Raw genomic sequence first — 25,479 nt, 5'->3', positions numbered from 1 at the left:
GAGTCACACCCTGTATCCCCCCCACAGACACAGGGCCTGAGAACCCCATATCCCTCACACAGACACAGGGCCTGAGAATGGGGTCACACCCTATATCCCCCCCACAGACACAGGGCCTGAGGATGGAGTCACATCCCATATCCCTCACACAGACACAGGGCCTGAGAATGGGGTCACACCCATATCCCTCACACAGACACAGGGCCTGAGAGTCACACCCTGTATCCCCCCCACAGACACAGGGCCTGAGAACCCCATATCCCCCCCACAGACACAGGGCCTGAGAATGGGGTCACATCCCGTATCTCCCCCCCCCAGACACGTAGGGGGAGATGTGGGGGGCCGGGGGGATGTGCGGGGGGCGTTTCCCGCTCTCGCACTCACAGCTGAAGAAGGCGTTGAAGTCCTCGTCGCTGTCGAAGTCGAGGCGTGAATACTCACAGCTGGGGCTGTCATTCTTAGAGGGGAAACCGACCTGGAGGGGGGCGAGAAGGGACCAGGTCAGGGGGTAACACGGACCCCTGTAATGAACACACGGGTGGGAGCCTAGCACCGGAGCACACGCTGGAAGCACACGGGAAACGTGAAGTAGTCATTCTTTACTGAAAGGGTAGTAGATGTATGGAACAGCGTCTCAGCACAGGTGGTGCAGGACAAAACAAAAAAATTCAAAACCATTTGGGATAGACACAAGGGGACCCTAAATATAGAAAAACAGTGGGGTGTGTAATGGGGTGAGAGGTTTCACAGCCGCTAGGAAAACGGGTGAACCTGAGCTCAACGATTCTCATGTAATGTCCCCAATCCATCAAACTGCCATTTATAAGGGACCGCTCTGTCCCAACACACGTGTATGATCTGACGGACACACACACGGGCCTGACGGACGGACACACACACGGGCCTGACGGACACACACGGGCCTGACGGACGGACACACACGGGCCTGACGGACGGACGGACACACACACGGGCCTGACGGACACACACACGGGCCTGACGGACGGACACGGGCCTGACGGACGGACGGACACACACACGGGCCTGACGGACGGACACACACACGGGCCTGACGGACACACACGGGCCTGACGGACGGACACACACGGGCCTGACGGACGGACGGACACACACACGGGCCTGACGGACACACACACGGGCCTGACGGACGGACACGGGCCTGACGGACGGACGGACACACACACGGGCCTGACGGACGGACACACACACGGGCCTGACGGACGGACACACACACGGGCCTGACGGACGGACACACACACGGGCCTGACGGACGGACAGACACACACACGGGCCTGACGGACACGCACGGGCCTGACGGACGGACGGACGGACACACACGGGCCTGACGGACGGACACACACACGGGCCTGACGGACGGACACACACGGGCCTGACGGACGGACACACACACGGGCCTGACGGACGGACACACACGGGCCTGACGGACGGACACACACACGGGCCTGATGGACGGACACACACGGGCCGGACGGACACACACACACGGGCCTGACGGACGGACACACACACGGGCCTGACGGACGGACACACACGGGCCTGACGGACGGATACACACATGGGACGGATGGACACACACGGGCCTGACGGACGGACACACACACACACACTGACCGGACGGACACACACACACTGGCCTGACGGACGGACACACACACACTGGCCTGACGGACGGACACATGGGCCTGACGGACGGACACACACGGCCCTGACGGACGGACACACACGGGCCTGACGGACAGACACACACGGGCCTGACGGACAGACGGAGACACACACGGGATGGACGGACGCGCACCCACACGGGTCTGACGGACACACACACGGGTCTCATGGACACACACACAGGTCTGATGGGCACACACGCACACACACACACACAGGTCTGATGGACACACACACACAGGTCTGATGGACACACACACACAGGTCTGATGGACATACACACAGGTCTGATGGACACACACACAGGTCTGATGGACACACACACACAGGTCTGATGGACACACACACAGGTCTGATGGACACACACACACAGGTCTGATGGACACACACACAGGTTTCATGCAGTTGCTCCCAGCACTGGCCACCTATTTAAGGGGAATAGTCCTCTCTCGTGGGGTTAGCACACATGTGTTTGCGTGTGTTTAGCACGTGTTTCTCCAGGCACTGGCCAGCTTCCGTCTCTCACCTTCACCATGTTGGTCATGGAAGCTCGCAGGAACTTGGGGACTACAGCCAGGAGTTGGGGGTCCTTTGTCAGGATCTCGTGTCTGAAGAGAGCCCCCCACGTCATAAGAGTGGAGAATCTGAGGAACTGGAGGGGAGCAGAGGCGTCAGAACAACCCGACACACACACAGACACTGTCATGAGAGAGGGGGTTTGGCCCGGTATTAAAGGGGTTACACCCCATTTGGCCAGCCCCTGCTCTCACCTGGGAGGCGAGGGGTTAACTGGAATGATGTTCAGTACTGTAGTTACGCCCCTGCTTCAGCACCAACTGTGTATCCCCCTGTGAATATGTATTGTTCCCATTCCAGTGTCTGCACCAACCTATACAGTGGGATCTATGCGGGAGGGAAAGTGTTAATGTTAATTCTGTGTTTATGGCCCTTTGTCCCTTTTCCCGCCTTTGCAGGCTCCACTTTGCAGTCTCTCCATAGGTCGCCATTACAGCCCATGTAACCCTATGGAGATACCGGCGATTTGGGCCCGTTTCTGTAGAAGACCTGCAGGTGGCGCTCGAGAGGAGGAGCGGCGGTTCCCCATTGAAAGTGAATGGAGTAATGCATTTCAATGGGGATTCCTGGAAGCCGACCTGCGGAGACGGGCTGGCAGCCTGCCAGACCGCAAAACCGCAAAACCGCAAGAGCGGAAACATTGTCAAAAAAGAGCTTTGATCGCGCAATTGGTGTGGGAACTAGGGCCTTGGTCAATTTCACGGCCAATTGGCGTGGGAACTTCTATTCTAGGGCACCTAGAAATAAAATTCCTTTTGCCCCTAGTTGTTAGGAACCCCCTCACTTGACCCCAACAGGGTTCGACGATTAATGGCGGCAAGAAAGAGTCGCGCCGGCCAGGAGGGTCCTACCATTGACCGTAATGGCGGAGAAAGCCGCGTGGCTTTCAAACACTAAGTGTGAAACAAGGTAAACTGAAAACACATAACTCCGGTTCCGTGGGGACCCGAGGGTTGGGAGTTGGCAAGGATGTGGTCACTGCTCCGGCATGACTGCATGGCAATATCCAGCCCTCTCCCCTCAACCGAACGGAGATGGGGTAACTATTAAAAAGTGTGTGTTTCCCATTGACTTCAATGGTAGCGGAGGTCCCATTGAATCCTATGGCCGCGCCGGCCCTATTGATTCTAATGGAAGAAAGCCGCGTGGCTTAGAAACGGCTAAGTCCAAATGTGTATAAAGTGTAAACCTATATCTCCGGTTCTGTGAGTACCAGAGGGCTGGGATTTTGGTCGCATGTAGTCACTGCTCCGGCATGACTGCATGGCCATTTCCAGCCCTCTCCGATCAACCAGACGGAGTATGTGAAAATTGTGATTTCCCCATTGACTTCAACGGCGGAGTTGCTCCATTGAAAGCCTATAGCGGCAGAGCCCATTGATTTCAATGGAAGAGTGAAATACAGAGATTTCTTTTAGCTTATAGCGGAGAATCCTGCATTAAAGTTATTAGGGGATTTTAACTTGTTTTTTGTATCTCCGGTTCTGGGGGTCGTGGAAGGTTGATATTTGGCCACTATGGCAAGGGTCCTCTGGCATGAGGGCCGGGCAAATTTCAGCCAGCTCAGACCCACAGAACGGATTATTTTAATATGTGTAGATATTAAAGAATATACTGTTTTGCAAGGCTGGTATAAAACCCCAGGAAAGTTACTGGCTCTGCTTTATGTTAATGTTCAGGAGGGCGACTCTTTGTCTACAACAGCCCCCCTGATCAAAGACTTGACCACTCTGATTGTGTACAATAGGGCGGAGAAACGCAGAGCCTGAGTGGTCTGTAAGTGCCATAATTCACACTTACAGACAAAAGGGTTTCCTGACCAGATACAAGTCAGGTAGACTTTCAGGCACCCAAGGTTAGGGTATGGGGCTGAAACTCCATATAAACGAGTGTAAGCCCTATACCCAGTGTCTTTTGTGATGTCTTCATTTGTATCCTGTATTGCTGAATGAATTGCCAATCCTGTACCTGATTGCTTCGTTGTCCAACCTCTAAGTGCTATATCTTGTCTGTTATTTGTATCATCATGTGTGTTCACCTTCTTTAAGGAATAAACTATATTTATTATATCTAAGTCGTGTTCAATTCAACCCAGATATTTGGTGTATATTATAACCTATTACTAGCTACCGTGACAGACACACAGAGACACACACAGAGGAGAATCTGAGGAACTGGAGGGGAGCAGAGGTGTCAGAACAACCAGACACACTCTCAAAGACACACACACACAGAGACGAGAATCTGAGGAACTGGACAGGAGCCGAGGCGTCACAACAATCCGACCTGTGTCAGTTTATACATATGCATAAAACTGTATATTCATGCGAGTTAAACAGTTGTAAAAATCCTATGATGAATATATATATATATATATATAAATGTACTGTTGATGAATTAGTGTATTTTCAAAGTCTACAGGCAACTTTTATAAAGAACACACACACGTTGTCACAGTAGCTTATTATGATTAGTTTTTCATGCTATCCTCGAAAATTTGCCAATATGATAGATAATTGTGTCTCTCTCTCTCTATGCAATTATAAAGGAAGTTATATTTATCAAACATTATACGTGTATATAATAAGTATAGATTTTATATTCAATATCTTTTTATCCAATTTAGCTAAAAGTTCTGCTCAAAAACATCACTGGTGATTAACACGATGTGTATACAATTTCCAATGATGCTGTCTCCTGTGATTGGATTAGGGGTATATTTAATTTCCATCAATCCAGTTAGATACCATCCCCTGATGAAATCAGCGTAGACTGATGAAACGCGTAGGGTCACGTGTCATTGCTGTAAGAAACTGAGTGCCATCTCAAAACACGCCGGAGAAGTGAAGCTGCAGTCCGTCTAAGAGCACTAGGTCATTTCCAATCCAAGGAACTCTTGCGAATGGGTGGGGAGTTGCCGGAGGACACTTATGTAATTATAACATTATGTTATTATAACATTCAATGCTTTATTGCACGCACGCACGCACACACCCCTCCCCCCTAGACTAATAATTTTACCATAACCATGCAGGAATCGAACCCATGACCCTTCATACACGAGTAGCAATTCTCTAGCTGCTACACCATAGGGTTGGTGTGATGTCATTGACTGTCAACAAACTTAACTTCTACTGCACAGTACTGCCTTTCAGAGAAGAGAGAGCTACAGATCCACGGTCCCGGTTATAATGCGGTCTCATTATGTGGACCACGAGCACCGCGTTATAACGGGGTTCAGCTTTATGTTGTTTGTCATAGATGGAATTAAAGAAATAGAAGGGAGGAAGTTTGAAATGTTTAAAGATAAAAGAAAGTCTGAGCTTCTGAACAAGATGGTCTTGATATATGAGGAAGAAATGATAATAGTTAAATGTCAGGATAGAACATGTGAAATAGACCTAAATTGTAAGCAATGTGCAGTGTTTGGGTTGAAAAATCAGTATTGCAAAATTCATAGAACTGTATCAGGAAAACATTTTAAATTGTATGCTTTGTGGAAAGAGAAGCAGCAGAAAAGATTAGCAGAAACATAAAGTAATTGCAAGATAAATCATGGTTTGATACTTAACTAAAAATCAATTCAGCTCTCTCCCTCTTGATGATGTCTGCAACTTACTGCAGCTGCCCCCACCTTTTTTTTCACTGAAAGTTACACAGGAATTTACCAGAGGAGTGTATATCCAGTGATTGGTACTAGAGATCAGATGCTATGAATTATAGCCTCCTAAAATATAGGAGATCTAGCTCTTATAGTGCTGGTGAATTTACACAGAAACCAGTGCAATCTCTAATTGGGGGTGGGGGGGAGACATTTATAGGTCTTACCAAGCGCAGTACATGCCATATTACTATGAGTGTATCCTTCTAGAGTGCACTATACGCCTAGATAGCAATCAGTGTGTGTATATATATATATATATATATATATATATATATATATATATATATAACAAAAAAAACCAAAAAAAGCAGCAGCCAGCACTCCAAGCAACAAATGTAAAGTCAAGGTGCATGCTCCATAGAAATCAATATAGAAACCCTGTCTTCCCATAAGAGAAGGCACAAAAGCAGCAACACTCAGATAAAGCAAAAAGACATGTATTAGCAGTTACAAAACAGCACACTATAAACCCATAGTTTATAGTGTGCTGTTTTGTAACTGCTAATACATGTCTTTTTGCTTTATCTGAGTGTTGCTGCTTTTGTGCCTTCTCTTATGGGAAGACAGGGTTTCTATATATATATATATATATATATATATACCTATCTATATATATATATATTCAGCAGTCAATAGGTTAAAATGTTTCATGTTGCTTTTCTTACAACAAGCGACAGAGAAGCCCAATGCTACATCCAATGAGACAAAAATACACAATAAAATACTTATATATTCTCTCGAAAAAGGGTAATTTAGTTTAACCCTTTGGCCAAAGCATCGTAAGCCTGCAAGCCACGTCAAGGCAGACCCAGTTTGCAGATCCTAACACTACCAGATAAAATACTAATATACCTCTATTAGAATTACAATTCTCATGTACCTCTATTAGGAGGGAGAATGACCAACATTGGATCTATATCCAGTAGAATGAAAAAGACCTGCTGACTTGGGAAGTGGGGAGGGGCGGGCTTAAACCCTGGGAAGGAGGAGCCTTCCTAGACAGATGCTTGCTGATGGCAATTTGGTGTAGTACAGAGTAAATACAGCCTGGTACTAAAAACAAGAATGTTTTAGTCAGCAAAAGGGGTTAGCTAAGATAAGTGATTTATATCTCTCTTTGTTCTAAGGGTATAAGAATCACTTTGAATATAGTATAAGTTAGTACCTTCAGATACTTTAAACTGAGCAGACGTATCTAATATGCTGTATCTTTGCTGAAGCTGATTGAAGAAATAATAAAGACTGTTGATTTGAAATGGAAACCTGATTCCCGAGTATTACATCGCAAATACTTCTCTAACATAATGGTGCAGAATGCGGGCACGGACTAACAGCTAAAGGGGTAAAGGCGACGTGTAGAGCCCGGGGACGCGCAGGCGACACGTAGAGCCCGGGGACGCGCAGGCGGAGCTCGGGGCTGCGCAAAGCCCGGGGACGCGCAGAGCTCGGGACATGTGACGACGCACAAAGCCCGGGGACGCACAGAGCAAGTGACTCAGAGCCCAGAAGCGCAGAGAACGGAACATGCAGGCGACAGAGCACGGGATGCGCAGAGCCGGGGACGCGCAGAGCCCCGGGACGCACAGAGCATAGCCCGGGAATGTACCGATGGAGGGGGGGGGGGGTTGGCCCGGTAATAAAGGGGTTATCCCCCAGCTGGCCACCCCCACCCTCGTTTGGTAGGCGAGGAGTTAACTGTTAAAATGTTTATTGGTGTTTTTATTCCCCTGCCTCAGTGCAAAATGTGTTTCCCTCTGGTTACATGTATTTCTCCCCTTACAGTGTGTGCACCCAACACATACACTGGGATCAGGTCGGGAGGGAAAGGGTAAAGTGTATTTACATGTTTATGGCCCTTTGTTCCCATTCCCGCCTTTTCAATTTCTATTTGCAGCCGTCCCATAGGTCGCCATTGGAGCTCCATGCAAGTCTATGGAGATTTCCATGGTTTTGGCCTGATATCAGAAAAGACCAGCAGGTGGCGCAAGAGAGGAACTCCTCCATTGAAATGAATGGAGTAATGTCTTTCAATGGGGATTCCTCGAGTCCGCTCTCCAAGAATGAGTTGGCTGCCGGCCAAACCGCAATCCCCGAAAGCGGATACAATTTCAATAAAGACCTTTTGATCACTAAATTGGCGTGGGAACTTGGTCACGGCCAAGAAAGTTCATTCATATTAAAATTGTAGCTCCGGTTCTAGGGCAGGTAGCAGTCCAGTTCTTTTTGACCCTAGCTCAGGGGGACCCCCTTACTCGACCCCAACGGGGTCCGACGGGCAATGGCCACAGGAAAGGGTCGTGGCCGCCACAAGGGTCACCCCATTGACCGCAATGGCGGAGAAAAGCCGCATGGCTTTAAAACACTAAGTCCGAAAGTGCGAAAATGTAAAACCCATATCTCCGGTTCCGTAAGGACTAGAGGGCTGGGATTTGGCCACCGTGCAGTCACTGCTCCGGCATGATTGCATGGCAATTTCCAGCCCTCTCCGATCAACCGAACGGAGTATGGATAATTGTTTAAATTGTGTTTCTGCCATTGACTCCAATGGCGGAGAAATGCAACTTGTGCAACATGCGGTTTTAAAGTCCATTATTGTATCTCCGGTTCGGTGGGTCCCAGCGAGCTGACACTTGGCCACCATGTAGAGTCCCCTCCGGCATGAGGGTCTGGCAAGTTTTAGCCCGCTCGGCCCAACCGAACGGAATATTTTGATATATATATAAAATATTGTAAATGTACTGTATTTTATGCCTAATAGAAAGCCTGCGAAAGCTGCTGACCCATACGGTATGTTAATGGACAGGGGGCGACAGTGTGTCTACACAAAGGCCACTGATCATAGGCTCACCCCCCCATGACATGGCCTTTCACATAAAGTGCTATAATTCACACCTTCAGTCAGGTTTCCCCGGCCCAGATCCCCATCTGGCAGACTTATAGACGCCAACTCTTTAGACTGGGGTTAGGAAAATGGGATCCTGACTAAGGGATTGTGTGCATGTGCCAGCTACCTGGGGGCAGGTACCAAAGTGCTTCCCACGTTAGCTGGCAAAAGGTAATTGGGTACAGATAATTGTCAACCAATATCTGTGACCCAATGTTAGGGATAGAGCCCAAATCCTATATAACTGATTGTCAGCTCTATGCCCAGTGTTGTTCGTGATGATACCTGACCGATACCTGACGAATTGCTAATCTGAATCCTGATGACTTCATTGCCCATTCCCTGAGTAAGTGTGTATGTTCTGTGTGTTATTTGTACAATATTGTGTGCTCACCTTCCCTGAGTAAGTGTGTATGTTCTGTGTGTTATTTGTACAATATTGTGTGCTCACCTTCCCTGAGTAAGTGTGTATGTTCTGTGTGTTATTTGTACAATATTGTGTGCTCACCTTCCCTGAGTAAGTGTGTATGTTCTGTGTGTTATTAGTACAATATTGTGTGCTCACCTTCCCTGAGTAAGTGTGTATGTTCTGTGTGTTATTTGTACAATATTGTGTGCTCACCTTCCCTGAGTAAGTGTGTATGTTCTGTGTGTTATTTGTACAATATTGTGTGCTCACCTTCCCTGAGTAAGTGTGTATGTTCTGTGTGTTATTTGTACAATATTGTGTGCTCACCTTCCCTGAGTAAGTGTGTATGTTCTGTGTGTTATTTGTACAATATTGTGTGCTCACCTTCCCTGAGTAAGTGTGTATGTTCTGTGTGTTATTTGTACAATATTGTGTGCTCACCTTCCCTGAGTAAGTGTGTATGTTCTGTGTGTTATTTGTACAATATTGTGTGCTCACCTTCCCTGAGTAAGTGTGTATGTTCTGTGTGTTATTTGTACAATATTGTGTGCTCACCTTCCCTGAGTAAGTGTGTATGTTCTGTGTGTTATTTGTACAATATTGTGTGCTCACCTTCCCTGAGTAAGTGTGTATGTTCTGTGTGTTATTTGTACAATATTGTGTGCTCACCTTCCCCGAGTAAGTGTGTATGTTCTGTGTGTGATTTGTACAATATTGTGTGCTCACCTTCCCTGAGTAAGTGTGTATGTTCTGTGTGTTATTTGTACAATATTGTGTGCTCACCTTCCCTGAGTAAGTGTGTATGTTCTGTGTGTTATTTGTACAATATTGTGTGCTCACCTTCCCTGAGTAAGTGTGTATGTTCTGTGTGTTATTTGTACAATATTGTGTGCTCACCTTCCCTGAGTAAGTGTGTATGTTCTGTGTGTTATTAGTACAATATTGTGTGCTCACCTTCCCTGAGTAAGTGTGTACGTTCTGTGTGTGATTTGTACAATATTGTGTGCTCACCTTCCCTGAGTAAGTGTGTATGTTCTGTGTGTTATTTGTACAATATTGTGTGCTCACCTTCCCCGAGTAAGTGTGTATGTTCTGTGTGTTATTTGTACAATATTGTGTGCTCACCTTCCCTGAGTAAGTGTGCATGTTCTGTGTGTTATTTGTACAATATTGTGTGCTCACCTTCCCTGAGTAAGTGTGTATGTTCTGTGTGTTATTTGTACAATATTGTGTGCTCACCTTCCCTAAGTAAGTGTGTATGTTCTGTGTGTTATTTGTACAATATTGTGTGCTCACCTTCCCTGAGTAAGTGTGTATGTTCTGTGTGTTATTAGTACAATATTGTGTGCTCACCTTCCCTGAGTAAGTGTGTATGTTCTGTGTGTTATTTGTACAATATTGTGTGCTCACCTTCCCTGAGTAAGTGTGTATGTTCTGTGTGTTATTTGTACAATATTGTGTGCTCACCTTCCCTGAGTAAGTGTGTATGTTCTGTGTGTTATTTGTACAATATTGTGTGCTCACCTTCCCTGAGTAAGTGTGTATGTTCTGTGTGTTATTTGTACAATATTGTGTGCTCACCTTCCCTGAGTAAGTGTGTATGTTCTGTGTGTTATTTGTACAATATTGTGTGCTCACCTTCCCTGAGTAAGTGTGTATGTTCTGTGTGTTATTTGTACAATATTGTGTGCTCACCTTCCCTAAGTAAGTGTGTATGTTCTGTGTGTTATTTGTACAATATTGTGTGCTCACGTTCCCTGAGTAAGTGTGTATGTTCTGTGTGTTATTTGTACAATATTGTGTGCTCACCTTCCCCGAGTAAGTGTGTATGTTCTGTGTGTTATTTGTACAATATTGTGTGCTCACCTTCCCCGAGTGTGTATGTTCTGTGTGTTATTTGTACAATATTGTGTGCTCACCTTCCCTGAGTAAGTGTGTATGTTCTGTGTGTTATTTGTACAATATTGTGTGCTCACCTTCCCCGAGTAAGTGTGTATGTTCTGTGTGTGATTTGTACAATATTGTGTGCTCACCTTCCCTGAGTAAGTGTGTATGTTCTGTGTGTTATTTGTACAATATTGTGTGCTCACCTTCCCTGAGTAAGTGTGTATGTTCTGTGTGTTATTTGTACAATATTGTGTGCTCACCTTCCCTGAGTAAGTGTGTACGTTCTGTGAGTTATTTGTACAATATTGTGTGCTCACCTTCCCTGAGTAAGTGTGTATGTTCTGTGTGTTATTTGTACAATATTGTGTGCTCACCTTCCCTGAGTAAGTGTGTATGTTCTGTGTGTTATTTGTACAATATTGTGTGCTCACCTTCCCTGAGTAAGTGTGTATGTTCTGTGTGTTATTTGTACAATATTGTGTGCTCACCTTCCCTGAGTAAGTGTGTACGTTCTGTGAGTTATTTGTACAATATTGTGTGCTCACCTTCCCTGAGTAAGTGTGTATGTTCTGTGTGTTATTTGTACAATATTGTGTGCTCACCTTCCCTAAGTAAGTGTGTATGTTCTGTGTGTGATTTGTACAATATTGTGTGCTCACCTTCCCTAAGTAAGTGTGTATGTTCTGTGTGTTATTTGTACAATATTGTGTGCTCACCTTCCCTGAGTAAGTGTGTATGTTCTGTATGTTATTTGTACAATATTGTGTGCTCACCTTCCCTGAGTAAGTGTGTACGTTCTGTGTGTTATTTGTACAATATTGTGTGCTCACCTTCCCTGAGTAAGTGTGTATGTTCTGTGTGTTATTTGTACAATATTGTGTGCTCACCTTCCCTGAGTAAGTGTGTATGTTCTGTGTGTTATTTGTACAATATTGTGTGCTCACCTTCCCTGAGTAAGTGTGTACGTTCTGTGTGTTATTTGTACAATATTGTGTGCTCACCTTCCCTGAGTAAGTGTGTATGTTCTGTGTGTTATTTGTACAATATTGTGTGCTCACCTTCCCTGAGTAAGTGTGTATGTTCTGTGTGTTATTTGTACAATATTGTGTGCTCACCTTCCCTGAGTAAGTGTGTATGTTCTGTGTGTTATTTGTACAATATTGTGTGCTCACCTTCCCTGAGTAAGTGTGTATGTTCTGTGTGTTATTTGTACAATATTGTGTGCTCACCTTCCCTAAGTAAGTGTGTATGTTCTGTGTGTTATTTGTACAATATTGTGTGCTCACCTTCCCTGAGTAAGTGTGTATGTTCTGTGTGTTATTAGTACAATATTGTGTGCTCACCTTCCCTGAGTAAGTGTGTATGTTCTGTGTGTTATTTGTACAATATTGTGTGCTCACCTTCCCTGAGTAAGTGTGTATGTTCTGTGTGTTATTTGTACAATATTGTGTGCTCACCTTCCCTGAGTAAGTGTGTATGTTCTGTGTGTTATTTGTACAATATTGTGTGCTCACCTTCCCTGAGTAAGTGTGTATGTTCTGTGTGTTATTTGTACAATATTGTGTGCTCACCTTCCCTGAGTAAGTGTGTATGTTCTGTGTGTTATTTGTACAATATTGTGTGCTCACCTTCCCTGAGTAAGTGTGTATGTTCTGTGTGTTATTTGTACAATATTGTGTGCTCACCTTCCCTGAGTAAGTGTGTATGTTCTGTGTGTTATTTGTACAATATTGTGTGCTCACCTTCCCTGAGTAAGTGTGTATGTTCTGTGTGTTATTTGTACAATATTGTGTGCTCACCTTCCCCGAGTAAGTGTGTATGTTCTGTGTGTTATTTGTACAATATTGTGTGCTCACCTTCCCCGAGTAAGTGTGTATGTTCTGTGTGTTATTTGTACAATATTGTGTGCTCACCTTCCCTGAGTAAGTGTGTATGTTCTGTGTGTTATTTGTACAATATTGTGTGCTCACCTTCCCTGAGTAAGTGTGTATGTTCTGTGTGTGATTTGTACAATATTGTGTGCTCACCTTCCCTGAGTAAGTGTGTACGTTCTGTGTGTTATTTGTACAATATTGTGTGCTCACCTTCCCTGAGTAAGTGTGTATGTTCTGTGTGTTATTTGTACAATATTGTGTGCTCACCTTCCCTAAGTAAGTGTGTATGTTCTGTGTGTTATTTGTACAATATTGTGTGCTCACCTTCCCTGAGTAAGTGTGTATGTTCTGTGTGTTATTTGTACAATATTGTGTGCTCACCTTCCCTGAGTAAGTGTGTATGTTCTGTGTGTTATTTGTACAATATTGTGTGCTCACCTTCCCTAAGTAAGTGTGTATGTTCTGTGTGTTATTTGTACAATATTGTGTGCTCACCTTCCCTGAGTAAGTGTGTATGTTCTGTGTGTTATTTGTACAATATTGTGTGCTCACCTTCCCTGAGTAAGTGTGTATGTTCTGTGTGTTATTTGTACAATATTGTGTGCTCACCTTCCCTAAGTAAGTGTGTATGTTCTGTGTGTTATTTGTACAATATTGTGTGCTCACCTTCCCTGAGTAAGTGTGTATGTTCTGTGTGTTATTTGTACAATATTGTGTGCTCACCTTCCCTGAGTAAGTGTGTATGTTCTGTGTGTTATTTGTACAATATTGTGTGCTCACCTTCCCCGAGTAAGTGTGTATGTTCTGTGTGTTATTTGTACAATATTGTGTGCTCACCTTCCCCGAGTAAGTGTGTATGTTCTGTGTGTTATTTGTACAATATTGTGTGCTCACCTTCCCCGAGTAAGTGTGTATGTTCTGTGTGTTATTTGTACAATATTGTGTGCTCACCTTCCCCGAGTAAGTGTGTATGTTCTGTGTGTTATTTGTACAATATTGTGTGCTCACCTTCCCCGAGTAAGTGTGTATGTTCTGTGTGTGATTTGTACAATATTGTGTGCTCACCTTCCCCGAGTAAGTGTGTATGTTCTGTGTGTTATTTGTACAATATTGTGTGCTCACCTTCCCTGAGTAAGTGTGTATGTTCTGTGTGTTATTTGTACAATATTGTGTGCTCACCTTCCCTGAGTAAGTGTGTATGTTCTGTGTGTTATTTGTACAATATTGTGTGCTCACCTTCCCTGAGTAAGTGTGTATGTTCTGTGTGTTATTTGTACAATATTGTGTGCTCACCTTCCCTAAGTGTGTATATTCTGTGTGTTATTTGTACAATATTGTGTGCTCACCTTCCCTGAGTAAGTGTGTATGTTCTGTGTGTTATTTGTACAATATTGTGTGCTCACCTTCCCTGAGTAAGTGTTTATGTTCTGTGTGTTATTTGTACAATATTGTGTGCTCACCTTCCCTGAGTAAGTGTGTATGTTCTGTGTGTTATTTGTACAATATTGTGTGCTCACCTTCCCCGAGTAAGTGTGTATGTTCTGTGTGTTATTTGTACAATATTGTGTGCTCACCTTCCGCGAGTAAGTGTGTATGTTCTGTGTGTGATTTGTACAATATTGTGTGCTCACCTTCCCCGAGTAAGTGTGTATGTTCTGTGTGTTATTTGTACAATATTGTGTGCTCACCTTCCCCGAGTAAGTGTGTATGTTCTGTGTGTTATTTGTACAATATTGTGTGCTCACCTTCCCCGAGTAAGTGTGTATGTTCTGTGTGTTATTTGTACAATATTGTGTGCTCACCTTCCCCGAGTAAGTGTGTATGTTCTGTGTGTGATTTGTACAATATTGTGTGCTCACCTTCCCCGAGTAAGTGTGTATGTTCTGTGTGTTATTTGTACAATATTGTGTGCTCACCTTCCCTGAGTAAGTGTGTATGTTCTGTGTGTTATTTGTACAATATTGTGTGCTCACCTTCCCCGAGTAAGTGTGTATGTTCTGTGTGTTATTTGTACAATATTGTGTGCTCACCTTCCCTGAGTAAGTGTGTATGTTCTGTGTGTGATTTGTACAATATTGTGTGCTCACCTTCCCTGAGTAAGTGTGTATGTTCTGTGTGTGATTTGTACAATATTGTGTGCTCACCTTCCCTGAGTAAGTGTGTATGTTCTGTGTGTTATTTGTACAATATTGTGTGCTCACCTTCCCCGAGTAAGTGTGTATGTTCTGTGTGTTATTTGTACAATATTGTGTGCTCACCTTCCCCGAGTAAGTGTGTATGTTCTGTGTGTTATTTGTACAATATTGTGTGCTCACCTTCCCCGAGTGTGTATGTTCTGTGTGTTATTTGTACAATATTGTGTGCTCACCTTCCCCGAGTAAGTGTGTATGTTCTGTGTGTTATTTGTACAATATTGTGTGCTCACCTTCCCCGAGTAAGTGTGTATGTTCTGTGTGTGATTTGTACAATATTGTGTGCTCACCTTAATATTGTGTGCTCACCTTCCCCGAGTAAGTGTGTATGTTCTGTGTGTTATTTGTACAATATTGTGTGCTCACCTTCCCTGAGTAAGTGTGTATGTTCTGTGTGTGATTTGTACAATATTGTGTGCTCACCTTAATATTGTGTGCTCACCTTCCCCGAGTAAGTGTGTATGTTCTGTGTGTTATTTGTACAATATTGTGTGCTCACCTTCCCTAAGTAAGAGTGTATGTTCTGTGTGTTATTTGTACAATATTGTGTGCTCACCTTCCCTGAGTAAGTGTGTATGTTCTGTGTGTTATTTGTACAATATTGTGTGCTCACCTTCCCCGAGTAAGTGTGTATGTTCTGTGTGTTATTTGTACAATATTGTGTGCTCACCTTCCCCGAGTAAGTGTGTATGTTCTGTGTGTTATTTGTACAATATTGTGTGCTCACCTTCCCCGAGTAAGTGTGTATGTTCTGTGTGTTATTTGTACAATATTGTGTGCTCACCTTCCCCGAGTAAGTGTGTATGTTCTGTGTGTTATTTGTACAATATTGTGTGCTCACCTTCCCCGAGTAAGTGTGTATGTTCTGTGTGTGATTTGTACAATATTGTGTGCTCACCTTCCCCGAGTAAGTGTGTATGTTCTGTGTGTTATTTGTACAATATTGTGTGCTCACCTTCCCTGAGTAAGTGTGTATGTTCTGTGTGTTATTTGTACAATATTGTGTGCTCACCTTCCCTGAGTAAGTGTGTATGTTCTGTGTGTTATTTGTACAATATTGTGTGCTCACCTTCCCTGAGTAAGTGTGTATGTTCTGTGTGTTATTTGTACAATATTGTGTGCTCACCTTCCCTAAGTGTGTATATTCTGTGTGTTATTTGTACAATATTGTGTGCTCACCTTCCCTGAGTAAGTGTGTATGTTCTGTGTGTTATTTGTACAATATTGTGTGCTCACCTTCCCTGAGTAAGTGTTTATGTTCTGTGTGTTATTTGTACAATATTGTGTGCTCACCTTCCCTGAGTAAGTGTGTATGTTCTGTGTGTTATTTGTACAATATTGTGTGCTCACCTTCCCCGAGTAAGTGTGTATGTTCTGTGTGTTATTTGTACAATATTGTGTGCTCACCTTCCCCGAGTAAGTGTGTATGTTCTGTGTGTGATTTGTACAATATTGTGTGCTCACCTTCCCCGAGTAAGTGTGTATGTTCTGTGTGTTATTTGTACAATATTGTGTGCTCACCTTCCCCGAGTAAGTGTGTATGTTCTGTGTGTTATTTGTACAATATTGTGTGCTCACCTTCCCCGAGTAAGTGTGTATGTTCTGTGTGTGATTTGTACAATATTGTGTGCTCACCTTCCCCGAGTAAGTGTGTATGTTCTGTGTGTTATTTGTACAATATTGTGTGCTCACCTTCCCTGAGTAAGTGTGTATGTTCTGTGTGTTATTTGTACAATATTGTGTGCTCACCTTCCCCGAGTAAGTGTGTATGTTCTGTGTGTTATTTGTACAATATTGTGTGCTCACCTTCCCTGAGTAAGTGTGTATGTTCTGTGTGTGATTTGTACAATATTGTGTGCTCACCTTCCCTGAGTAAGTGTGTATGTTCTGTGTGTTATTTGTACAATATTGTGTGCTCACCTTCCCTGAGTAAGTGTGTATGTTCTGTGTGTTATTTGTACAATATTGTGTGCTCACCTTCCCCGAGTAAGTGTGTATGTTCTGTGTGTTATTTGTACAATATTGTGTGCTCACCTTCCCCGAGTAAGTGTGTATGTTCTGTGTGTTATTTGTACAATATTGTGTGCTCACCTTCCCCGAGTGTGTATGTTCTGTGTGTTATTTGTACAATATTGTGTGCTCACCTTCCCCGAGTAAGTGTGTATGTTCTGTGTGTTATTTGTACAATATTGTGTGCTCACCTTCCCCGAGTAAGTGTGTATGTTCTGTGTGTGATTTGTACAATATTGTGTGCTCACCTTAATATTGTGTGCTCACCTTCCCCGAGTAAGTGTGTATGTTCTGTGTGTTATTTGTACAATATTGTGTGCTCACCTTCCCTGAGTAAGTGTGTATGTTCTGTGTGTTATTTGTACAATATTGTGTGCTCACCTTCCCTGAGTAAGTGTGTATGTTCTGTGTGTTATTTGTACAATATTGTGTGCTCACCTTCCCTGAGTAAGTGTGTATGTTCTGTGTGTTATTTGTACAATATTGTGTGCTCACCTTCCCTAAGTGTGTATATTCTGTGTGTTATTTGTACAATATTGTGTGCTCACCTTCCCTGAGTAAGTGTGTATGTTCTGTGTGTTATTTGTACAATATTGTGTGCTCACCTTCCCTGAGTAAGTGTGTATGTTCTGTGTGTTATTTGTACAATATTGTGTGCTCACCTTCCCCGAGTGTGTATGTTCTGTGTGTTATTTGTACAATATTGTGTGCTCACCTTCCCCGAGTAAGTGTGTATGTTCTGTGTGTGATTTGTACAATATTGTGTGCTCACCTTCCCCGAGTAAGTGTGTATGTTCTGTGTGTTATTTGTACAATATTGTGTGCTCACCTTCCCTGAGTAAGTGTGTATGTTCTGTGTGTTATTTGTACAATATTGTGTGCTCACCTTCCCTGAGTAAGTGTGTATGTTCTGTGTGTTATTTGTACAATATTGTGTGCTCACCTTCCCTGAGTAAGTGTGTATGTTCTGTGTGTTATTTGTACAATATTGTGTGCTCACCTTCCCTGAGTAAGTGTGTATGTTCTGTGTGTTATTTGTACAATATTGTGTGCTCACCTTCCCTGAGTAAGTGTGTATGTTCTGTGTGTTATTTGTACAATATTGTGTGCTCACCTTCCCTAAGTAAGTGTGTATGTTCTGTGTGTTATTTGTACAATATTGTGTGCTCACCTTCCCTGAGTAAGTGTGTATGTTCTGTGTGTTATTTGTACAATATTGTGTGCTCACCTTCCCTGAGTAAGTGTGTATGTTCTGTGTGTTATTTGTACAATATTGTGTGCTCACCTTCCCTGAGTAAGTGTGTATGTTCTGTGTGTTATTTGTACAATATTGTGTGCTCACCTTCCCTGAAAATTTAAACTTTCCTTATCATATCACAGTCGCATTCAATTCAACCCAGTTATTTGGTGTATATTATAACCCTGCACAAGCTATCGTGACAGGGGATGCGCAGAGCCCGGGGATGCGCAGAGCCCGGGGACGCGCAGAGACCCAGGACGCACAGACAGCGCAGAGCCCGGGGACGTACAGAGCCCCAGGACGCACAGACAGAGCACAGCCTGGGGACGCGCAGAGCAGAGCCCCAGGACGCACAGAGCAGAGCCCGGGGACGCGCAGACAGAGCAAAGCCTGGGGACGTGCAGAGCCCCAGGACACACAGACAGAACAAAGCCTGGGGACGCGCAGAGCCCCAGGACGCACAGACAGAGCAGAGCTCGGGGACGCGCAGAGCTCGGGGACGCGCAGAGCTCCAGGACGCACAGACAGAGCAGAGCTCAGGGACGCGCAGAGCCCCAGGACGCACAGACAGAGCAGAGCTCGGGGACGCGCAGAGCTCGGGGACGCGCAGAGCTCCAGGACGCACAGACAGAGCAGAGCTCAGGGACGCGCAGAGCTCCAGGACGCACAGACAGAGCAGAGCTCGGGGACGAGCAGAGCTCCAGGACGCACAGACAGAGCAGAGCTCGGGGACGCGCAGAGCCCCAGGACGCACAGACAGAGCAGAGCTCGGGGACGCGCAGAGCCCCAGGACGCACAGACAGAGCAGAGCTCGGGGACGAGCAGAGCTCCAGGACGCACAGACAGAGCAGAGCTCGGGGACGCGCAGAGCTCCAGGACGCACAGACAGAGCAGAGCTCGGGGACGAGCAGAGCTCCAGGACGCACAGACAGAGCAGAGCTCGGGGACGCGCAGAGCCCCAGGACGCACAGACAGAGCAGAGCTCGGGGACGCGCAGAGCTCGGGGACGCGCAGAGCTCGGGGACGCGCAGAGCTCCAGGACGCACAGACAGAGCAGAGCTCGGGGACGAGCAGAGCTCCAGGACGCACAGACAGAGCAGAGCTCGGGGACGAGCAGAGCTCGGGGACGCACAGACAGAGCAGAGCTCGGGGACGCGCAGAGCTCGGGGACGCGCAGAGCTCGTGGACGCGCAGAGCTCCAGGACGCACAGACAGAGCAGAGCTCGGGGACGCGCAGAGCTCCAGGACGCACAGACAGAGCAGAGCCCGGGGACGCGCAGAGCCCGGGGACGCGCAGAGCCCGGGGACGCGCAGAGCCCCAGGACGCACAGAGCCCCAGGACGCACAGAGCCCCAGGACGCACAGAGCCCCAGGACGCACAGAGCCCCAGGACGCACAGAGCCCCAGGACGCACAGAGCCCCAGGACGCACAGAGCCCCAGGACGCACAGACAGAGCTGTAGAGGGAGAAAGGGGGTGGCCCGGTATTAAAGGGGATGGCAGAGGTCCTGTACTTAGGGCACAGGGTGGGTGGAGAGCACCTCAAACCAGAGCCAGCCAAGGTAGAAGCCATAGTTCAGTGGCCTGTTCCAAAAACCAAGAAACAGGTCATGGCATTTTTGGGCACCGCAGGATACTATAGGAAATTTGTCCCACAGTACAGCGCCGTGGCCAAACCCCTGACTGATTTGACTAAGAAGCAACTGCCTGTGCTTATTACCTGGACTCCTGCCTGTGAAACTGCTTTCCAGGCCCTGAAAACTGCGCTTGCTGGGGCCTCCATACTGGCTGCCCCAGACTATACCAAACATTTCCTCATACAGACTGATGCCTCGGACTATGGCATTGGGGCTGTGTTGAGCCAAGTGGGGGACGACGGTTGAGAGCACCCTGTGGTGTACCTCAGCCGAAAACCACTCCCCAGAGAGGTGGCCTATGCCACCATTGAGAAAGAGTGCTTGGCCATTGTGTGGGCACTCAAAAAACTCCAGCCCTATGTTTATGGAAGGGCTTTCACAGTCCTCACAGACCACAACCCCGAGTTGGCTGCAGAGGGCATCAGGGGAGAATGCCAAGTTGCTAAGGTGGAGCTTGGCTTTGCAAGAATTTGAGTTTACTATTCAGCACAAAAAGGGTAGTGAAAACAGCAATGCTGATGGACTTTCACATCAGGACTATCCCTCTGAGACTGAGTTCGTTAAGGGTGCCAGCAGTGCCCCACTCCCCGTTAGGGCCAGTGGGCCACAGGTCACCCATTAAGAAGGGGAGGTGTAGAGGGAGAAAGGGGGTGGCCCGGTATTAAAGGGGTTGCACCCCATATGGCCATCCCCTGACCTCACCAGAGAGACAAGAGGTTAACTGGACTGCGGTCCAGGGATGAGGTTTGCACCTTGTTGTACCTTGAAAATTTATGTTCCCCTGTTCCCATGTTTCATTATAAGCATGTATTTTAATGTTTTAAAGTGCATTTCTGTATCTCCAGTTCGGGAGGTCGCAGAGAGTTCATATTTGGCCAATATGTGGAGTCACTGTAGGCATTAAAAACTGGCAAAGGTCGACCCACTGTGCCCACTAGAATGGAACTTATTAGTATGTGTAGATATTAAAGTGTATATGTATTTTATTTTGGATCTGTTCTGAAAATGCAGACGCCATTTGCTAGGCTAATGGGTCATGAAGGCCAGACGGCTGAGTGGCCTAAGCACGGTGATCAAAAAGCTAACTGCCTTGATTGTTTACCCAATGTCTAGGGATTAAGTATTACTCAATCAACAAACGCTGTTACCTGAGGGCATGGGTTAGTCTGTTAGTCTCCACGTTAGATAATTGTTCACCAATAGGCTGTGTTCAATGTTAAGAATAGGGTTGCACAGGTATATAAACTGTGTCAACCCTACAGTTTTTAGCTGTGCTGGAGTTATGCTTCTGATACCATCTTGAATGTCACTGGATTGCTGGAGTTATGCTTCTGAGACAATCTTGAATGTCACTGGACTGTTGGAGAATTGCTATTGGATACTTCCCCAACCCTGAGTAAGTGTTACCCTCTTGTCTGTTAATTGTACTATATTGCTGTGTTCACCTTATTTAAGGAATAACTTATATTTTATTATATCTAAGCCTCGTTCAGTTCAACCCAGATATTTGGTGTTCATTATATCTTGTCATAAGCTACCGTGACAAGCTCTAACTGGTGGCAGCGGTGGGATTGAACTGGACCTATATTACAGTGTTCTGCGGGATACTGTAACATAGTAGGAACTTGATGGTAATTGCGAGTTCCTGGGACTAAAGATATTGAACACACAGTAGTGCAACAAGTAACACAAGTTGTCACACCACCTCACTGCTGCGACTGAACCATAAGCTACCGTGACAAGAGCAGAGCTCGGGGACGCGCAGAGCCCGGGGACGTGCAGAGCCCCAGGATGCACAGAGCAGAGCCCGGGCACGCGCAGAGCCCCAGGACGCACAGACAGTGCAGAGCCCAGGGACGCGCAGAGCCCCAGGACGCACAGACAGGGCAGACAGAGCAGAGCCCGGGGATGCGCAGAGCCCGGGGACGCACAGGCAGAGCCCGGGGACATGCAGAGCCCCAGGACGCACAGAGCAGAGCCCAGGGACGTGCAGAGCCCCAGGACGCACAGAGCAGAGCCCAGGGACGTGCAGAGCCCCAGGACACACAGAGCAGAGCCCGGGGATGCGCAGAGCCCCAGGACGCACAGAGCAGAGCCCGGGGACGTGCAGAGCCCCAGGACACACAGACAGCGCAGAGCCTGGGGACGTGCAGAGCCCGGGGACGCGCAGAGCCCCAGGACGCACAGACAGCGCAGAGCCCAGAGACGCGCAGAGCAGAGCCCGGGGACGCGCAGAGCAGAGCCCGGGGACACGCAGAGCCCCAGGACGCATAGCGCAGAGCCCGGGGACGCGCAGAGCCCGGGGACGCGCAGAGCAGAGCCCGGGACACGCAGAGCCCCAGGACGCACAGCGCAGAGCCCGGGGACGCGCAGAGCAGAGCCCGGGACACGCAGAGCCCCAGGACGCACAGCGCAGAGCCCGGGGACGCGCAGAGCAGAGCCCGGGACACGCAGAGCCCGGATGATCCCCCTCACCTGACTGGGATGCCGAGTGAAGCTGAGTAAGGAATCCAGGTACTTCCCGAAGTTGGCTGGGATCTGCACAACGCCGCTGGGGTTCTGTGTACAGAGAACGCGCAGAGTTAGCGCACGCGTGTGTGTGTGTGTGTGTGTGTGTGTGTGTGTGTGTGCGCGTGTGTGTAATATTATGGGTCTGTGAACAGAAAACAAGAGGAGTCAGCGCGGGGGGGGGGGGGGGGGAGGGGGGGGAAGGCGACTCACATATAGCTGCATATTGTGTGCCCCACGGGGAGAAAGGGGGGTAAAATCACCACTAGCAGAGCGCATATCTGGCTGCATATTGTGTGCCCCGCGGGGGGGTAGTGGGGGGAGAGAACAAGAGACACCACTAGCAGAGCACATATCTGGCTGCCATATTGTGTGCCCTGCGAGGACGGGTGGGGAAGGACACACACATCACTAGCAGAGCACATATCTGGCTGCCATATTGTGTGCCCCGCGGGGGTGGGGAGGGACACACCACTAGCAGAGCACATATCTGGCTGCCATATTGTGTGCCCCGCGGGGGTGGGGGGGGGGGGGGAAGGGATGGAGACACCACTAGCAGAGCGCATATCTGGATGCCATATTGTGTGCCACGCAGGGGGGGGGGGGGTGGGGGGACGGAGACACCACTAGCAGAGCGCATATCTGGCTGCCATATTGTGTGCCCCGCGGGGGGAGGGGACGGAGACACCCCTAGCAGAACGCATATCTGGCTGCCATATTGTGTGCCCCGTGGGGGGGGGGGGGCAGGGAAGACTCACCCCTAGCAGAACGCATATCTGGCTTCCCATAGCGCAAAGGACCTGGCACAGACGCTTCAGAAACACATAGCGCTTCTCCAGTAACATCTCCTCGTCTGCCATCCTGCGGGGACAGAAGGGAAGTGGGGGGAAAGGTGCGGCGAGGGGGGGGGGGGGAAAGATAGAGAAGGGGCGTCAAGGGGGGGAGGGAGAGAAAAGGGGCGTCAAGGGGGGGAGAGAAAAGGGGCGTCGGGGGGAGAGAAAAGGGGCGTCGGGGGGAGGGAGGGAAAAGGGGCGTCAGGGGGGAGAAAAGGGGCATCAGGGGGGGAGGGAGAGAAAAGGGGCGTCGGGGGGGGGGGAGGGAGAGAAAAGGGGCGTCGGGGGGGAGAGAAAAGGGGCGTCGGGGGGAGGGAGAGAAAAGGGGCGTCGGGGGGGAGGGAGGGAAAAGGGGCGTCGGGGGGGAGGGAGAGAAAAGGGGAGTCGGGGGGGGGGGAGAGAAAAGGGGCGTCGGGGGGGAGAGAAAAGGGGCGTCGGGGGGGAGAGAAAAGGGGCGTCGGGGGGGGGAGGGAGAGAAAAGGGGCGTCGGGGGGAGGGAGAAGGGGCGTCGGGGGGAGGGACGTCGGGGGGGAGGGAGAAGGGACGTCGGGGGGGGGAGGGAGAAGGGACGTCGGGGGGGGGAGGGGGGAGGGAGAAGGGACGTCGGGGGGGAGGGAGAAGGGACATCGGGGGGAGGGAGAAGGGACGTCGGGGGGGAGGGAGAAGGGACGTCGGGGGGAGGGAGAAGGGACGTCGGGGGGAGGGAGAAGGGACGTCGGGGGAGGGGAGGGAGAAGGGACGTCGGGGGAGGGGAGGGAGAAGGGGCGTCGGGGGAGGGGAGGGAGAAGGGGCGTCGGGGGGGAGGGAGAAGGGGCGTCGTGTGGGGGAGAGAGAGGAAGGGTGTCGAGAGAGGAGGGGCCTGTCTCGGGGGTCGAGAGAGGAGGGGTCTGTCTCGGGGGTCGAGAGAGGAGGGGTCTGTCTCGGGGGTCGAGAGAGGAGGGGTCTCGGGGGTAGAGAGAGCAGGGGTCTCGGGTGTCGAGAGAGCAGGGGTCTCGGGAGTCGAGAAAGGAGGGGTTACGGGGGTGGGAGTTAGAGAGTCGAGGGGTGTCGGAGTTACTTACTGTGCAGCAGCAAGAACATAATGCATCACGTCATCTCCAAACAGGATGAGCAGCGGCTTCCTGTCCTCCACCTTCCCCTGTGCAGAGAGCCGGACATTAACCTGCAGCTCCCACGGGCCGCCCAGGAGGGTGGTGGGGACAATACTGGTCTTTTTTGGCCCTTAACCCTAGGAAGTCATTAGCTCCTATGTGGCACAGACCCTTTAACCCATTAAACACGTCCCTCTCAATAGGTCACTTTGCCCCTACATGGGACTGACCCTTTACCCATTGCTCCCCTTTATAGAATGGGGGGACGGGGGTGTGACGGTAGTGAGGGTTTGGCCCGGGATTAACGGGGTTACCCCCCAAGGGCCCCCCTCTAACCTAGCCAGGGAGACAAGGGGTTAACTGGGCTGAGGCCCAGAACTGTGACTTAACCCTTGTTAAATAACATGAAAATGCTTATTCCCCTGTGTAAATGTATTCTCCCCTGTTCCCCTGTCCCATTGTAATGTCTGGGTTAATCAGTACCTGCGTAACACACACACTGGGTCATCAAGGGTTAACTGTGTAAGCCCAGTGGGCTAGTTAATGCGTTATCTGTGTATTCCCTTTGCCTCATGGGCCTGCAACTGCCTGTGTCAGCTTGTAAGTGGATTGCCTTGTATGGGTGGCCTCTTATGAGAAATAGCTGCAGGGCAGGGATGTCTGGAACATGAGGGGAAAGGGGGGGGGGGGGTAATATTTTAACCTGTCTTGCCTGCCAGCAAGGTATTCTTAGCTGGTGTCTTAGAGAAGAGAAGGTTTTAGAACCCCACATGATAGATGCAGCCTCAGGGAAAACCCCCAAGTACCCACATATTAAAAATATAACTTTGTCATAAGAGGGACATATATTTTTGATAAAGTGACTTTTTGCAGTTTTTAAAATGTCCACAACCAAGAAACTGAGTGTTGGTCCTTCACACTTACAATGGAAGTTAATAATCCTGATCAAAGAAGTAATTACCTAATTGTTT

At 47.9% G+C, this 25,479-nt stretch overlaps 1 protein-coding gene across 1 annotated transcript in view; it reads right to left on the bottom strand.

The window, feature by feature from the left end:
• The window catches only part of XPO5 (exportin 5), a gene marked incomplete at its 5' end in the record, with an annotated part of 111,415 nt that overhangs the window by 33,936 nt on the left and 52,000 nt on the right, over nt 1–25,479 (bottom strand). Inside the window, 5 exon segments of the mRNA XM_075584239.1 lie at nt 385–475; nt 2,231–2,356; nt 22,552–22,635; nt 23,343–23,445; nt 24,479–24,555. Coding sequence (XP_075440354.1) covers nt 385–475; nt 2,231–2,356; nt 22,552–22,635; nt 23,343–23,445; nt 24,479–24,555 — 481 coding nt within the window.

Source organism: Ascaphus truei, unplaced genomic scaffold (genome assembly GCF_040206685.1).
Source record: "Ascaphus truei isolate aAscTru1 unplaced genomic scaffold, aAscTru1.hap1 HAP1_SCAFFOLD_510, whole genome shotgun sequence".
Classification (NCBI taxonomy): Eukaryota; Metazoa; Chordata; class Amphibia; order Anura; family Ascaphidae; genus Ascaphus; species Ascaphus truei.
This window is presented reverse-complemented; position numbering and strand designations above follow the sequence as displayed.